The 13541-nt window shown below is 41.9% G+C and overlaps 1 protein-coding gene across 4 annotated transcripts in view; it reads right to left on the bottom strand.

Moving 5' to 3' along the window:
• The window catches only part of Tgt (tRNA-guanine transglycosylase), a 101938-nt gene that overhangs the window by 37936 nt on the left and 50461 nt on the right, over positions 1–13541 (bottom strand). For all 4 annotated transcript variants that reach the window (XM_071661058.1, XM_071661055.1, XM_071661060.1 and 1 more), the window contains exons 4-6: positions 12010–12163; positions 10402–10537; positions 6598–6759 (exon numbers count right to left, since the gene is read on the bottom strand). In XM_071661058.1, coding sequence (XP_071517159.1) covers positions 6598–6759; positions 10402–10537; positions 12010–12163 — 452 coding nt within the window. The remainder of the gene's footprint in view (positions 1–6597; positions 6760–10401; positions 10538–12009; positions 12164–13541) is intronic.

Here is a 13541-nt window from a genome sequence, read left to right on the forward strand (position 1 = left end):
AGAGATATACATAAGTTTTTGAATGTGAGTACGAGAGATGGCGAGAGGGCGTTATTGGATTACGTATTAATTGATAGGCATGTAAAAGAGAGACTTTTGGATGTTACTATGCTGAGAGGAGCAGCTGGAGGGATATCTGATCACTATCTTGTGGAGGCAAGGGTGAAGACTTGTAGAGGTTTTCAGAAAAGAAGAGAGAATGTTGGGGAGAAGAGAGTGGGGAGAGTAAGTGAGCTTGGATAGGAAACTTGTGTGAGGAAGTACCACGAGAGATTGAGTGCAGAATGGAAAAAGGTGAGAGCAAATGACATAAGGGGAATGGGGGAGGAATGGGATGTATTTAGAGAAGCAGTGATGGCTTGCACAAAAGATGCATGTGGCATGAAAAACGTGGGAGGTGGGCAGATTAAAAAGGGAAGTGAAGGGTGGGATGAAGGAGTAAGATTGTTAGTGAAAGAGAAGAGAGAGGCATTTCAGCAATTTTACAGGGAAGTGGTGCAAATGACTGGGAGATGTATAAAAAAAAAAAGTGGCAGGAGGTCAAGAGAAAGGTGCAAGAGGTGAAAAAGAAGGCAAATGAGACTTGGGGTGAGAGAGTAACATTAAATTTGGGGATAGGGGAGAAAGAATCCTTCCCATGTATTCCCTGCGTGTCATAGAAGGTGACTAAAGGGAGGGTGTGGGGGGGCTGGAAATCCTCCCCTCTCATTTTTTTATTTTCCCAAAGAAGGAACAGAGAAGGTGGCCAAGTGAGGATTTCCCTCAAAGGCTCAGTCCTCTGTATTTAACGCTACCTCGCTAAAGCAGGAGATGATGAATAGTATGAAAAAAAATGTTGTGGAAGGAGGCAAATGAAGTGTGTAAGACGAGAACAAATGGGAACGTTGGTGAAGGGGGAAAATGGGGATGTAACAACAAGTAGTGATGAAGTGAAAAGGAGCTGGAGTGAATATTTTGAAGGTTTATTGAATGTGTTTGATGATAGAGTAGCAGATATAGGGTGTTTTGGTCAGGGTGGTGTGCAAAGTGAGAGGGTCAGGGAGAATGGTTTGGTGAACAGAGAAGAGGTAGTGAAAGCTATGCAGAAGATGAAAACCGGCAAGACAGTGGGTTTGGATGGTAATGCGGTGGAATTTATAGAAGAAATGGGGTGACTGTTGTTGATTGGTTGGTAAGGATATTCAAAGTATGTATGGATAATGGTGAAGTGCCTGAGGATTGGCAGAATGCATGCATGGGACCACTGTACAAAAGAAAAGGAGATAAAGGTGAGTGTTCGAATTACAGAGGCATAAGTTTGTTGTGTATTCCTGGGAAATTATTATTTCTTTTTTCTTTATTATACTTTGTCACTGTCTCCCACCTTAGCGAGGTTGCGCAAGGAAACAGACGAAAGAATGGCCCAACCCACCCACATACACATGTATATACATACACATCCACACACGCACATATACATACCTATACATCTCAACATATACATATATATACATATATAGACATATACATATATACACATGTACATAATTCATACTGTCTGCCCTTATTCATTCCCGCTGCCACCCCGCCACATATGAAATGACATCTCAACATATACATATATATACATACATAGACATATACATATATACGCATGTACATAATTCATACTGTCTGCCCTTATTCATTCCCGTTGCCACCCCGCCACACATGAAATGACAACCCCCTCCCTATGCATGTGCGCGAGGTAGTGCTAGGAAAAGACAACAAAGGCCACATTCATTCACACTCAGTCTCTAGCTGTCATGTACAATGCACCGAAACCACAGCTCCCTTTCCACATCCAGGCCCCACACAACTTTCCATGGTTTACCGTAGACACTTCACACGCCCTGGTTCAATCCATTGACAGCACGTCGACCCCGGTATACCAAATCGTTCCAATTCACTCTATTACTTGCACGCCTTTCATCCTCCTGCATGTTCAGGCCCTGATCACTCAAAATCTTTCTTACTCCATCCTTCCACCCTCAATTTGGTCTCCCACTTCCCCTCGTTCCCTCCACCTCTGACACATACATCCTCTTCGTCAATCTTTCCTCACTCATTCTCTCCATGAGACCAAACCATTTCAAAACACCCTCTTCTGCTCTCTCAACCACACTCTTTTTATTACCACACATCTCTCTTACCCTTTCATTACTTACTCGATCAAACCACCTCACACCACATACTGTCCTCAAACATCTCATTTCCAGCACATCCACCCTCCTGCGCACAACTCTATCTATAGCCCACGCCTCGCAACCACATAACATTGTTGGAACCACTATTCCTTCAAACATACCCATTTTTGCTTAGAAAAGCAAATGGATTTGTATGTAGCATTTATGGCTCTGGAGAAGGCATATGATAGAGTTGATAGAGATGCTCTGTGGAACGTATTAAGAATATATGGTGTGGGAGGCAAGTTGTTAGAAGCAGTGAAAAGTTTTTAACGAGGATGTAAGACATATGTACGAGTAGGAAGAGAGGAAAGTGATTGGTTCTCAGTGAATGTTGGTTTGCAGCAGGGGTGCGTGATGTCTCCATGGTTGTTTAATTTGCTTATGGATGGGGTTGTTAGGGAGGTGAATGAAAGAGTTTTGGAAAGAGTGGCAAGTATGCAGTCTGCTGTGAATGAGAGAGCTTGGGAAGTGAGTCAGTTGTTGTTTGCTGATGATACAGTGCTGGTGGCTGATTCGGGTGAGAAACTGCAGAAGCTGGTGACTGAGTTTGGTAAAGTGTGTGAAAGAAGAAAGCTGAAAGCAAATGTGAATAAGAGCAAGGTTATTAGGTACAGTAGGGTTGAGGGACAAGTCAATTGGGAGGTAAGTTTGAATGAGAAAAACTGGAGGAAGTGGAGTGTTTTAGATATCTGGGAGTGGATTTGGCAGCGCATGGAACCATGGAAGCGGAAGTGAATCATAGGGTGGGGGAGGGGGCGAAAGTTCTGGAAGCATTGAAAAATGTTTGGAAGTCGGGAACATTATCTTGGGAAATTATATACCGGGAAATTATATATTCCTGGGAAACTATATACTGAGAGGGTAAAGGCATGTACAAAGCATCAGATTGGGGAAGAGCAGTGTGGTTACAGAAGGGGTAGAGGATATGTGGATCAGGTGTTTCTGTGAAGAATGTATGTGAGAAATACTTAGAAAAACAGATGGATTTGTATGCAGCATTTATGGATCTGATGAAGGCATATGATAGGGTGGATGGAGATGCTTTGTGAAAGGTTTTAATAGTATATGGTGTGGGAGGTAAGTTTCTAGAAGCAGTGAAAAGTTTTTACCAAGGATGTAAGGCATGTGTATGAGTAAGAAGAGAGGGAAGTGATCGGTTCCCAGTGAATGTTGGTTTGCGGCAGGGGTGCATGATGTCTCCATGGTGGTTTAATTTGTTTCAGGATGGGGTGGTTAGGGAGGTGAATGCAAGAGTTTTTGAGAGAGGGGCAAGTATGTGGTCTGTTCTGGATGAGATGGCTTGGGAAGTGAGTCAGTTGCTGTTTGCTGATAATACAGTGCTGGTGGCTCATTCGGGTGAGAAACTGCAGAAGTTGAAGACCGAGTTTGGTAAAGTATGAGACAGAAGAAAGTTTAGAGTGAATGTGAACAAGAGCAAGCAAGGTTATTAGGTTCAGTAGGGTTCAGGGACAAGTTAATTGGGAGGTAAGTTTGAATGGAGAAAAACTGGAGGAAGTGAAGTGTCTTAGATATCTGGGAAAGGACTTAGCAGCAGATGGAATCATGGAAGCGGAAGAGAGTCACAGGGTCGGGGAGAAAGTGAAGGTTCTGGGAGCATTGAAGAATGTATGGAAGGCGAGAACGTTATCTCAGAGAGCAAAAATGGGAATGTTTGAAGGAAAAGTGGGGCCAACAATGTTACATGGTTGCAAGGCATGGGCTATACATAGGGTGGTGTGGAAGAGGGTGGATGTGTTGAAAATGAAATGTCTGGGGACAATATGTGGTGTGAGATGGTCTAATCGAGTAAGTAATGAAAGGGTAAGAGAGATGTGTGGTAATAAAAAGAGTGTGGTTGAGAGAGCAGAAGAGGGTGTGTTGAAATGGTTTGGACACAAGGAGAGAATGAGTGAGGAAAGATTGACAAAGAGGATATATGTGTCACAGGTGGTGGGAAGAAGGAAAAGTGGGAGACTAAACTGGAGATGGAAGGATAGTGCAAAAGATTTTGAGTGATTGGGGCCTGAACATACAAGAGGGTGAAAGGCGTGCAAGGAATAGTGTGAACTGGAACAATGTGGTATACCGGGGTCGATGTGCTGTCAATGGACTGGACCAGGGCATGTGAAGCGTCGGGTAAACCATGGAAAGGCCTGTAGGACCTGGTTGCGATATGGGAGCTATGGTTTCAGTGCATTATACATGACAGCTAGAGACTGAGTGTGAACTAATGTGGCCTTTTTTGTCTGTTCCTGGCACTGCATCGCTGGAGGGAGGGGGGATGCTATTTCATGTGTGGCAGGGTGGTGACGGGAATGGATGAAGGCAGCAAGTATGGATGTGTACATGTGTATATATATGTATATTTCTGTATATGTTGAAATGTTATATTTATTATACTTTGTCACTGTCTCCCGCGTTAGCGAGGTAGCACAAGGAAACAGATGAAAGAATGGCCCAACCCACCCACATACACATGTATATACATACACGTCCACACACAGCACATATACATACCCATACATCTCAATGTATACATATATATGTTTCCTTGCGCTACCTCGCAAACGCGGGAGACAGCGACAAAGCAAAATAAATATATATATAAATACAAATATATATATACACACACAGACATATACATATATACACATGTACATACTTCATACTGTCTGCCCTTATTCATTCCCGTCGCCAACCCGCCACACATGAAATGACAACCCCCTTCCCCTGCATGTGCGCGAGGTAGCACTAGGAAAAGACAACAAGGCCACATTCGTTCACACTCAGTCTCTAGCTGTCATGTATAATGCACCGAAACCACAGCTCCCTTTCCACATCCAGGCCTCACAGACCTATCCATGGTTTACCCCAGATGCTTCACATGCCCTGGTTCAATCCATTGACAGCACGTCGACCCCAGTATACCACATTGTTCCAATTCACTCTATTCCTCACACCACATATTATCCTCAAACATCTCATTTCCAGCACATCCACCCTCCTCCGCACAACTCTATCTACAGCCCACGCCTCACAACCATTTAACATTGTTGGAACCACTATTCCTTAAAACATACCCATTTTTGCTTTCCAAGATAATGTTCTCGACTTGCATACATTCTTCAACGCTCCCAGAACTTTCGCCCCCTCCCCCACCCTATGACTCATTTCTACTTGCATGGTTCCATCCGCTGCCAAATCCACTCCCGGATATATAAAACACTTCACTTCCTCCAGGTTTCCTCCATTCAAACTTACCTCCCAACTGACTTGTCCCTCAACCCTACTGTACCTAATAACCTTGCTCTTATTCACATTTAATCTCAGCTTTCTTCTTTCACACACTTTACCAAACTCAGTCACCAGCTTCTGCAGTTTCTCAACCAAATCAGCCACCAGCGTTGCATCATCAGCGAACAACAACTGACTCACTTCCCAAGCTCTCTCATCCACAACAGACTGCATACTTGCCCCTCTTTCCAAAACTCTTGCATTCACCTCACTAACAACCTCATCCATAAACAAATTAAACAACCATGGAGACATCACGTACCCCTGCCGCAAACCAACATTCACTGAGAACCAATCACTTTCCTCTCTTCCTACATGTACACATGCCTTACATCCTCTATGAAAACTTTTTACTGCTTCTAACCACTTACCTTCCACACCATATATTCTTAATACCTTCCACAGAGCATCTCTATCAACTCTATCATATGCATTCTCCAGATCCATAAATGCTACATACAAATCCATTTGCTTTTCTAAGTGTTTGTCACATACATTTTTCAAAGGAAACACCTGATCCACGCATCCTCTACCACTTCTGAAACCACACTGCTCTTCCCCAATCTGATGCTCTGTACATGCCTTCACCCTCTCAATCAATACCCTCCCACATCATTTCCCAGGAATACTCAACAAAATTATACCTCTGTAATTTGAGTATTCACTTTTATCCCCTTTGCCTTTGTACAATGGCACTATGCAAGCATTCTGCCAGTCCTCAGGCACCTCACCATGAGTCATACATACATCAAATAATAATACCAACTAGTCAACAATACAGTCACCACCTTTTTTAATAAATTCCACTGCAATACCATCAAAACCTACTGCCTTGCCGGCTTTTATCTTCCGCAAAGCTTTTACTACCTCTTCTCTGTTTACCAAATCACTGAAATGTATATGTATGAATATGTGCTTGTGTGGGCATTTATGTATATACATGTGTATGTGGGTGGGTTGGGCCATTCCTCATCTGTTATCTTGCATTACTTTGCTAGCGCAGGAGACAGTGGTTAAGTATAAGAGAATAAATAAATAAATTGATTGCCATTTCCCACATCAGTTCATTATACACATTAATCACAACCTTCATTACCTGAGTCCTCCAATGGCATAACCAGGAGCATCTCGAGCAATCAGCTGTTCAAGTGAGATCTTCCTCAGGTCTGGAAAAAGTCCACCTTGGATGATAGGAAACAAGCTCTGTCTCTCAGGATTCTCATTAGCTTTCATGCAACGATCTAGCCAACGTGTGGTTCTGAAAACGTAAAGACATTTCTTAGACATCATCACTCATCAGAGACCTATGTTTCATCTCCAATTCTTACTTAATGCATTCATGAATCTGAGTGTAGAATTCAAATGCTTCAGATAATGTCTAAAAATATATGGTAAGATAGTACATGTATTCACCATAAAAACAAAATGTAAAGGTTTGCCATTTCGTGCTTTAGCAAGGTAGTGCCAGGAACAAATGAAGAAATGGCCTCATTCATTCTCAAAGCTGTAATGTATAATTCACCAAAACCAAGAGCCCCTATCCAAATTCAGGACCTCCAGACCTTTCCATGGTCCCCCTAACTACTTTATGCCTTGGTTCATCCTACTGATAGCATGTCATTCCCTGTAACCCACATCACTCCAGTTCACTCTATTCCTTGCCTGCTTCATATCCCCCTGCATGTTTAGGCTCTGAGTTTTCAAAGCATCTTTCACTCCATCCTTCCACTTCCTCCTTGGTGTCTCCCTATTCCTTGCTCCTTCCATTTTTGACATGTAAACCCGCTTAGTCATCCTTTATATATGTCCAAACCATTTCAGCACACCCTCTTCAGCTCTCTCACACATCCACTCATGCTACCAAACCTCTCTTATCCTATAATTTCTTATTCTATCAACCCTCCTCGTATTACTTCTGTCCTCATATATTTTATGTCCAAGACATTTGATCTAGCACTTACATTTTTTCCTATGAACCACTCATATCCATACAGTAATGATTGGACTCATATACTATGAAACATACAGTGACCTCTGTTTCCATATATTCCTCAATGTACCTAAGGCCTTTCCCCTCAACCATCCTGTGGCTCATGTCACTTCCTATGGTTCCATATGTTGCCATATCCATTTCCAGGTATCTAAGGAAAAATAAGCTCTCTTTGTTCAAAATCACACTCCGAATACCCTATATCTTTTCACTGCTAACTCTAAATACATTGCTTTTATTCACATTTACTCTTTCCTTAATTTCTCCTTTCACACACTCTCCCAAACCTTGACACCAACTTCTACAGTTTCTCAGTCATATCTGCAACCAGGACTGTATCATCAGCAAACAACTGACTGACCTCCCAGGCACCATCCATTCACCCATAGCATACTGCATACCTCCTCTTCTCCCCCCAAGACCTTTAAGAATAATATAAATGCATGATATAGATTACCTGCAAAAGAATAATGAACCAAAAACTCTGCTCACTATCCACCTGGGGCACCATCAAATACAGAATTCCCAAGAAATGTTAAAATGTCTCATAAACTGTATTCCAATCACTCTCCAGCATTTCCCACGGCCAACAGTTCACCAGCCATCAGACAGAGGTTGCACGTATGCTAAACTTCCTTATTTTGTGGTTTGTAGTGTTGTTCACTTCGATGCCCCACACTCTAGGCAGACACTATCCTTTCTATTATTCTCATGTGGCCTTTTTTCATATTTCAAAATGCATAAATTGGTAACCACAGGCTTTAGGCTGGGGAAGCCAATTTTTCAAGCAGTTTGGCTTCAGACAGCCAGCTGTCAAACTGATTTTATGGGTTACTACAGTTTAAATTCAACAATGAAGATATGAGTTTAATGGACAAACAAGGGGATATCAAACAGAACATGGATTACTATAAAACAAAATTAGTGGTGATGTGAGAAGGAGATGGAGTGAGTATTTTGAAGGTTTGTTGAATGTGTTTGATGATAGAGTGGCAGATATAGGGTGTTTTGGTCGAGGTGGTGTGCAAAGTGAGAGGGTTAGGGAAAATGATTTGGTAAACAGAGAAGAGGTAGTGAAAGCTTTGCGGAAGATGAAAGCCGGCAAGGCAGCAGGTTTGGATGGTATTGCAGTGGAATTTATTAAAAAAGGGGGTGACTGTATTGTTGACTGGTTGGTAAGGTTATCTAATGTATGTATGACTCATGGTGAGGTGCCTGAGGATTGGCGGAATGCGTGCATAGTGCCATTGTACAAAGGCAAAGGGGATAAGAGTGAGTGCTCAAATTACAGAGGTATAAGTTTGTTGAGTATTCCTGGTAAATTATATGGGAGGGTATTGATTGAGAAGGTGAAGGCATGTACAGAGCATCAGATTGGGGAAGAGCAGTGTGGTTTCAGAAGTGGTAGAGGATGTGTGGATCAGGAGTTTGCTTTGAAGAATGTATGTGAGAAATACTTAGAAAAGCAAATGGATTTGTATGTAGCATTTATGGATCTGGAGAAGGCATATGATAGAGTTGATAGAGATGCTCTGTGGAAGGTATTAAGAATATATGGTGTGGGAGGAAAGTTGTTAGAAGCAGTGAAAAGTTTTCATCGAGGATGTAAGGCATGTGTACGTGTAGGAAGAGAGGAAAGTGATTGGTTCTCAGTGAATGTAGGTTTGCGGCAGGGGTGTGTGATGTCTCCATGGTTGTTTAATTTGTTTATGGATGGGGTTGTTAGGGAGGTAAATGCAAGAGTTTTGGAAAGAGGGGCAAGTATGAAGTCTGTTCGGGATGAGAGAGCTTGGGAAGTGAGTCAGTTGTTGTTCGCTGATGATACAGCGCTGGTGGCTGATTCATGTGAGAAACTGCAGAAGCTGGTGACTGAGTTTGGTAAAGTGTGTGGAAGAAGAAAGTTAAGAGTAAATGTGAATAAGAGCAAGGTTATTAAGTACAGTAGGGTTGAGGGTCAAGTAAATTGGGAGGTGAGTTTGAATGGAGAAAAACTGGAGGAAGTGAAGTGTTTTAGATATCTGGGAGTGGATCTGGCAGCGGATGGAACCATGGAAGCGGAAGTGGATCATTGGGTGGGGGAGGGGGCGAAAATTCTGGGGGCCTTGAAGAATGTTTGGAAGTCGAGAACATTATCTCGGAAAGCAAAAATGGGTATGTTTGAAGGAATAGTGGTTCCAACAATGTTGTATGGTTGCGAGGCGTGGGCTATGGATAGAGTTGTGCGCAGGAGGATGGATGTGCTGGAAATGAGATGTTTGAGGACAATGTGTGGTGTGAGGTGGTTTGATCGAGTGAGTAACGTAAGGGTAAGAGAGATGTGTGGAAATAAAAAGAGCGTGGTTGAGAGAGCAGAAGAGGGTGTTTTGAAGTGGTTTGGGCACATGGAGAGAATGAGTGAGGAAAGATTGACCAAGAGGATATATGTGTCGGAGGTGGAGGGAACGAGGAGAAGAGGGAGACCAAATTGGAGGTGGAAAGATGGAGTGAAAAAGATTTTGTATGATCGGGGCCTGAACATGCAGGAGGGTGAAAGGAGGGCAAGGAATAGAGTGAATTGGAGCGATGTGGTATACCGGGGTTGACGTGCTGTCAGTGGATTGAATCAAGGCATGTGAAGCGTCTGGGGTAAACCATGGAAAGTTGTGTAGGTATGTATATTTGCATGTGTGGACTTATGTATATACATGTGTATGGGGGGGGGTGGGTTGGGCCATTTCTTTCGTCTGTTTCCTTGCGCTACCTCGCAAACGCGGGAGACAGCGACAAAGTATAATAAAAAAAAATATATAAAAAAATTATTTTAAAGGACAGTAAAATTTTGCCTTTCTAAGCTTAATAGGTAAATTGTATGATGTCTCTTCTTATCCAGTTTTCATTTTTAGGTATATGAATGGCATGATCATATCATACCTGTAAGTTGCTGTCTTGAACCGTTCATATTCCTTCTCCTTAACATCCACCACATCATCTAGCTGCATCATGATGTCTCCTCCGATTGCATTCTGAATTTTAATACTTTCCTCTGGTGTTAGCATACACTCTGATCCTGTGGAATAAGATCTCTCAAATTACTTCATAACATGATTAATGTTTACCTCTTTAATGGAAATGTCTGCCTTTCACTCCTTCCCACACCAACCTACATAAAGATATCTGCTTCTGAAATAGGTTCATTCTCATAAACCCACAATAAAAGGTAATTTAGTGATTTTTATGATGGCTTCTATTTGCTTAGTTTCGATCCCAACTGAATATTCTGAAAACAACTGTAAGAATTCTTAATTATATTTCCTACACTAGCAAGAAAGGCCCCATCTACTCACATCCATTCTCTAGCTGTCAAGTGTAATGTACTGAAACCACAGCTCCCTATTCACAACCAAGCTCCTCAGACCTTTCCTTGGTGTACCCTGCCATGGTGCAGTCCACTGACAACGCGTCGGCACCTGTATACCAAATCATTACAATTCACTCTATCCTGTGCATGTCTTTCACCCTCCTTCATGTTCAGGCCTTGATCACTCAAAATCGTTTTCACTCCATCCTTCCACCTTCAATTTGGTCTCCCCGTTCTCCTTCCCTCCACTTCTAACACATTCATCCTCTTTCTCAACCTTTCCTCACTCATCTTTCCATATGTCCAAACCATTTCACCGTAACCTCTTCAGCTCTGTAAACCACACACATTTTATGATCAGTGATATCTCTAGTCCTTTCATTATTTACTCAATCAAACAACTTCACACCAATTATTGTCCTTAACCATTTAATTTCCAATGCATCCACTCTCTCCTCCACACACCACTATCTACTGCCCATGCCTCACATCCATGTTATCTTGTTGGGACTTCTTTAACATAACATTTATTCTAAACTTCTTCCTTTCACACACTCCTTCACACTCAGTCATCAACTTCTGCAGCTTCTCACCTGAATCTGTCACCAGGGATATATCATCAGCGTGAAACAACTGACTCACTTCCCAGGCCCTTTCATCCCCTACAGACTGCACACTCGCCCCTCTCTCTCCAAGACTCAACCCTCTAACTCCCTCCCCATCCCATCCATAAACAAATCAAACAACCATGGTACCAATATTTGCAGTTTATATCCATACAGAGACTGAATTTTTAGATACTGTATAGTAACTACAGATCGAGTCTTTCTTTTTGTGGAGTTAATTTTGTTGCTCTTCTTTGCATTCAATCTTTTTTTTTATCTCTAATAGAGCAAACTGACCAGAACTGAGGAGTCACTTCTAAATGTGGTATTCCTTGGGCACCGTAAAGATTAAGTACCTTGTTTTCTGTTTGACAGTTCATACTACAGTATATGGTTGTTGAGAGCTGTGAACAAGCATCTGCTAGCCTTAAATGTTGCATGATGGAAACTGGAGGGTGAATCTTCATGGAAATGCACCTCCTTTAAAAAGTAAAACTGTGTTTTAACCCCCTGTGAGCAAGCCTACGCTCTCCTCTCAGAGTTGCACAACTCTAACAGTAAGTGAAAAAGACTTACCATCATATGGGGATTTGAACTTGACACCTTCTTCAGTAATTTCAGCCAAATCCAAGAGTGACACCATTTGAAAGCCACCAGAATCAGTGAGAATGGCTCGATCCCATTGCATAAATTTGTGGAGACCACCAAACTCATTGAGAAGATCTTTACCCTGTAAGATATTGACAAATGTCACATCAATTCATTCAAAGTGCTCTTATTATCAGGCAACCCTAGGACTCCTTTCATAGAACTCCTGCAGTTTAGAAACTAAGATCCATGAGGACTCCTCTGATGCAAAAAGATCTTTGATGATGCTACACTCTTTACTGTACACTGAGAATGATACAGCCTAATCAAAGGTGCCTTCTCACTTCAGTGTCACCACTTACAGTCAGAATTTACTTCCACCAATAGAGATATAGGACTGCACACAATTTCTATGACAACCAGGTGATTGCTACTAAAAGTTTAAGCATGTTTTCAATGTGACACCATATCTTAGTTTCCACCTCAAGCTGCAACAGTCTGCTAAATATTTCATTACAGTAACCAATTTCACCTTCGCCATTTAAGGTGTAAAAAAAGGTTTAGAAAATTGAGCATGATAACTAACTGCACTTTCTTGTGTCACCTTGACATCAGCCTGTAAAGTATATGGAGTCATTTCAATATGTTTGACAAGAATAATATAGGCATGCAAGGGAATACGAGAAGTAACCATACCAACTTAAAAGTGAAATTATACATGCTTCAGACATGTATATGAGATGAAACTCACAGCTATGGCTAAGTCTATGGGTCTCATTCATCATGAAAATAACAATAAAATATATTTCACCGTCTGGCATTCTATTAACTTACATCATGTTACGAACACATGTATTTGTATCTATTTCTTATCAGGGCGAGGAGTGATGCTTGACACTGGCTCGGAGTTTCTGTCCACCCAGCATTTTACGAGAGTGTGACTGCGCCAAGACTCTGGGACCCTCCAACCAATGAGAATTGCTCCTATATTTCTATAGCCAATCAAAATGTAAGGTTTATAGCAGCAAGGGTGAATGCTTGTCTTCTTGTACCCACTACCCCCGCTGAGATCTGATTCCTTTCTCTGAAGCCCAGCGAGGTGGGTGGTGTCCCCTGCTGTAAGCCTGTAAGCCTGTAAGCCCTGCTGTGCTATAAGCCGTTACTGCTGTAAGCCCGTTACCCGAGTGCTGTGCTATAAAGCCGTTACTGCTGTAAGCCCATTACCCGAGTGTTGTGCTATAAGTGTTTACTGTGTTACATCAGATTTAGCAAAGTGTTTACTGCGTTACATCAGATTTAGCTAAGTGTTTACTGTGTTACATGAGGTTTAGATAAGTGTAACGATGAAGTTCATTGTGTCACATCAAGCGTAACTAAGTGTCACAAGAAAGAGATCTCCTGGCTTGAAATCTTATCTAGAATACTGACCTATGTTCAGTGTTAACGTAATGTTTCATGCTTGATTCATGTGCCTATCTTTGTACACTTGAATTCTTTCTTTATAAGTAGATTTAATGTAA

This window comes from Panulirus ornatus, chromosome 73 (assembly GCF_036320965.1).
Source record: "Panulirus ornatus isolate Po-2019 chromosome 73, ASM3632096v1, whole genome shotgun sequence".
Taxonomy (NCBI): Eukaryota; Metazoa; Arthropoda; class Malacostraca; order Decapoda; family Palinuridae; genus Panulirus; species Panulirus ornatus.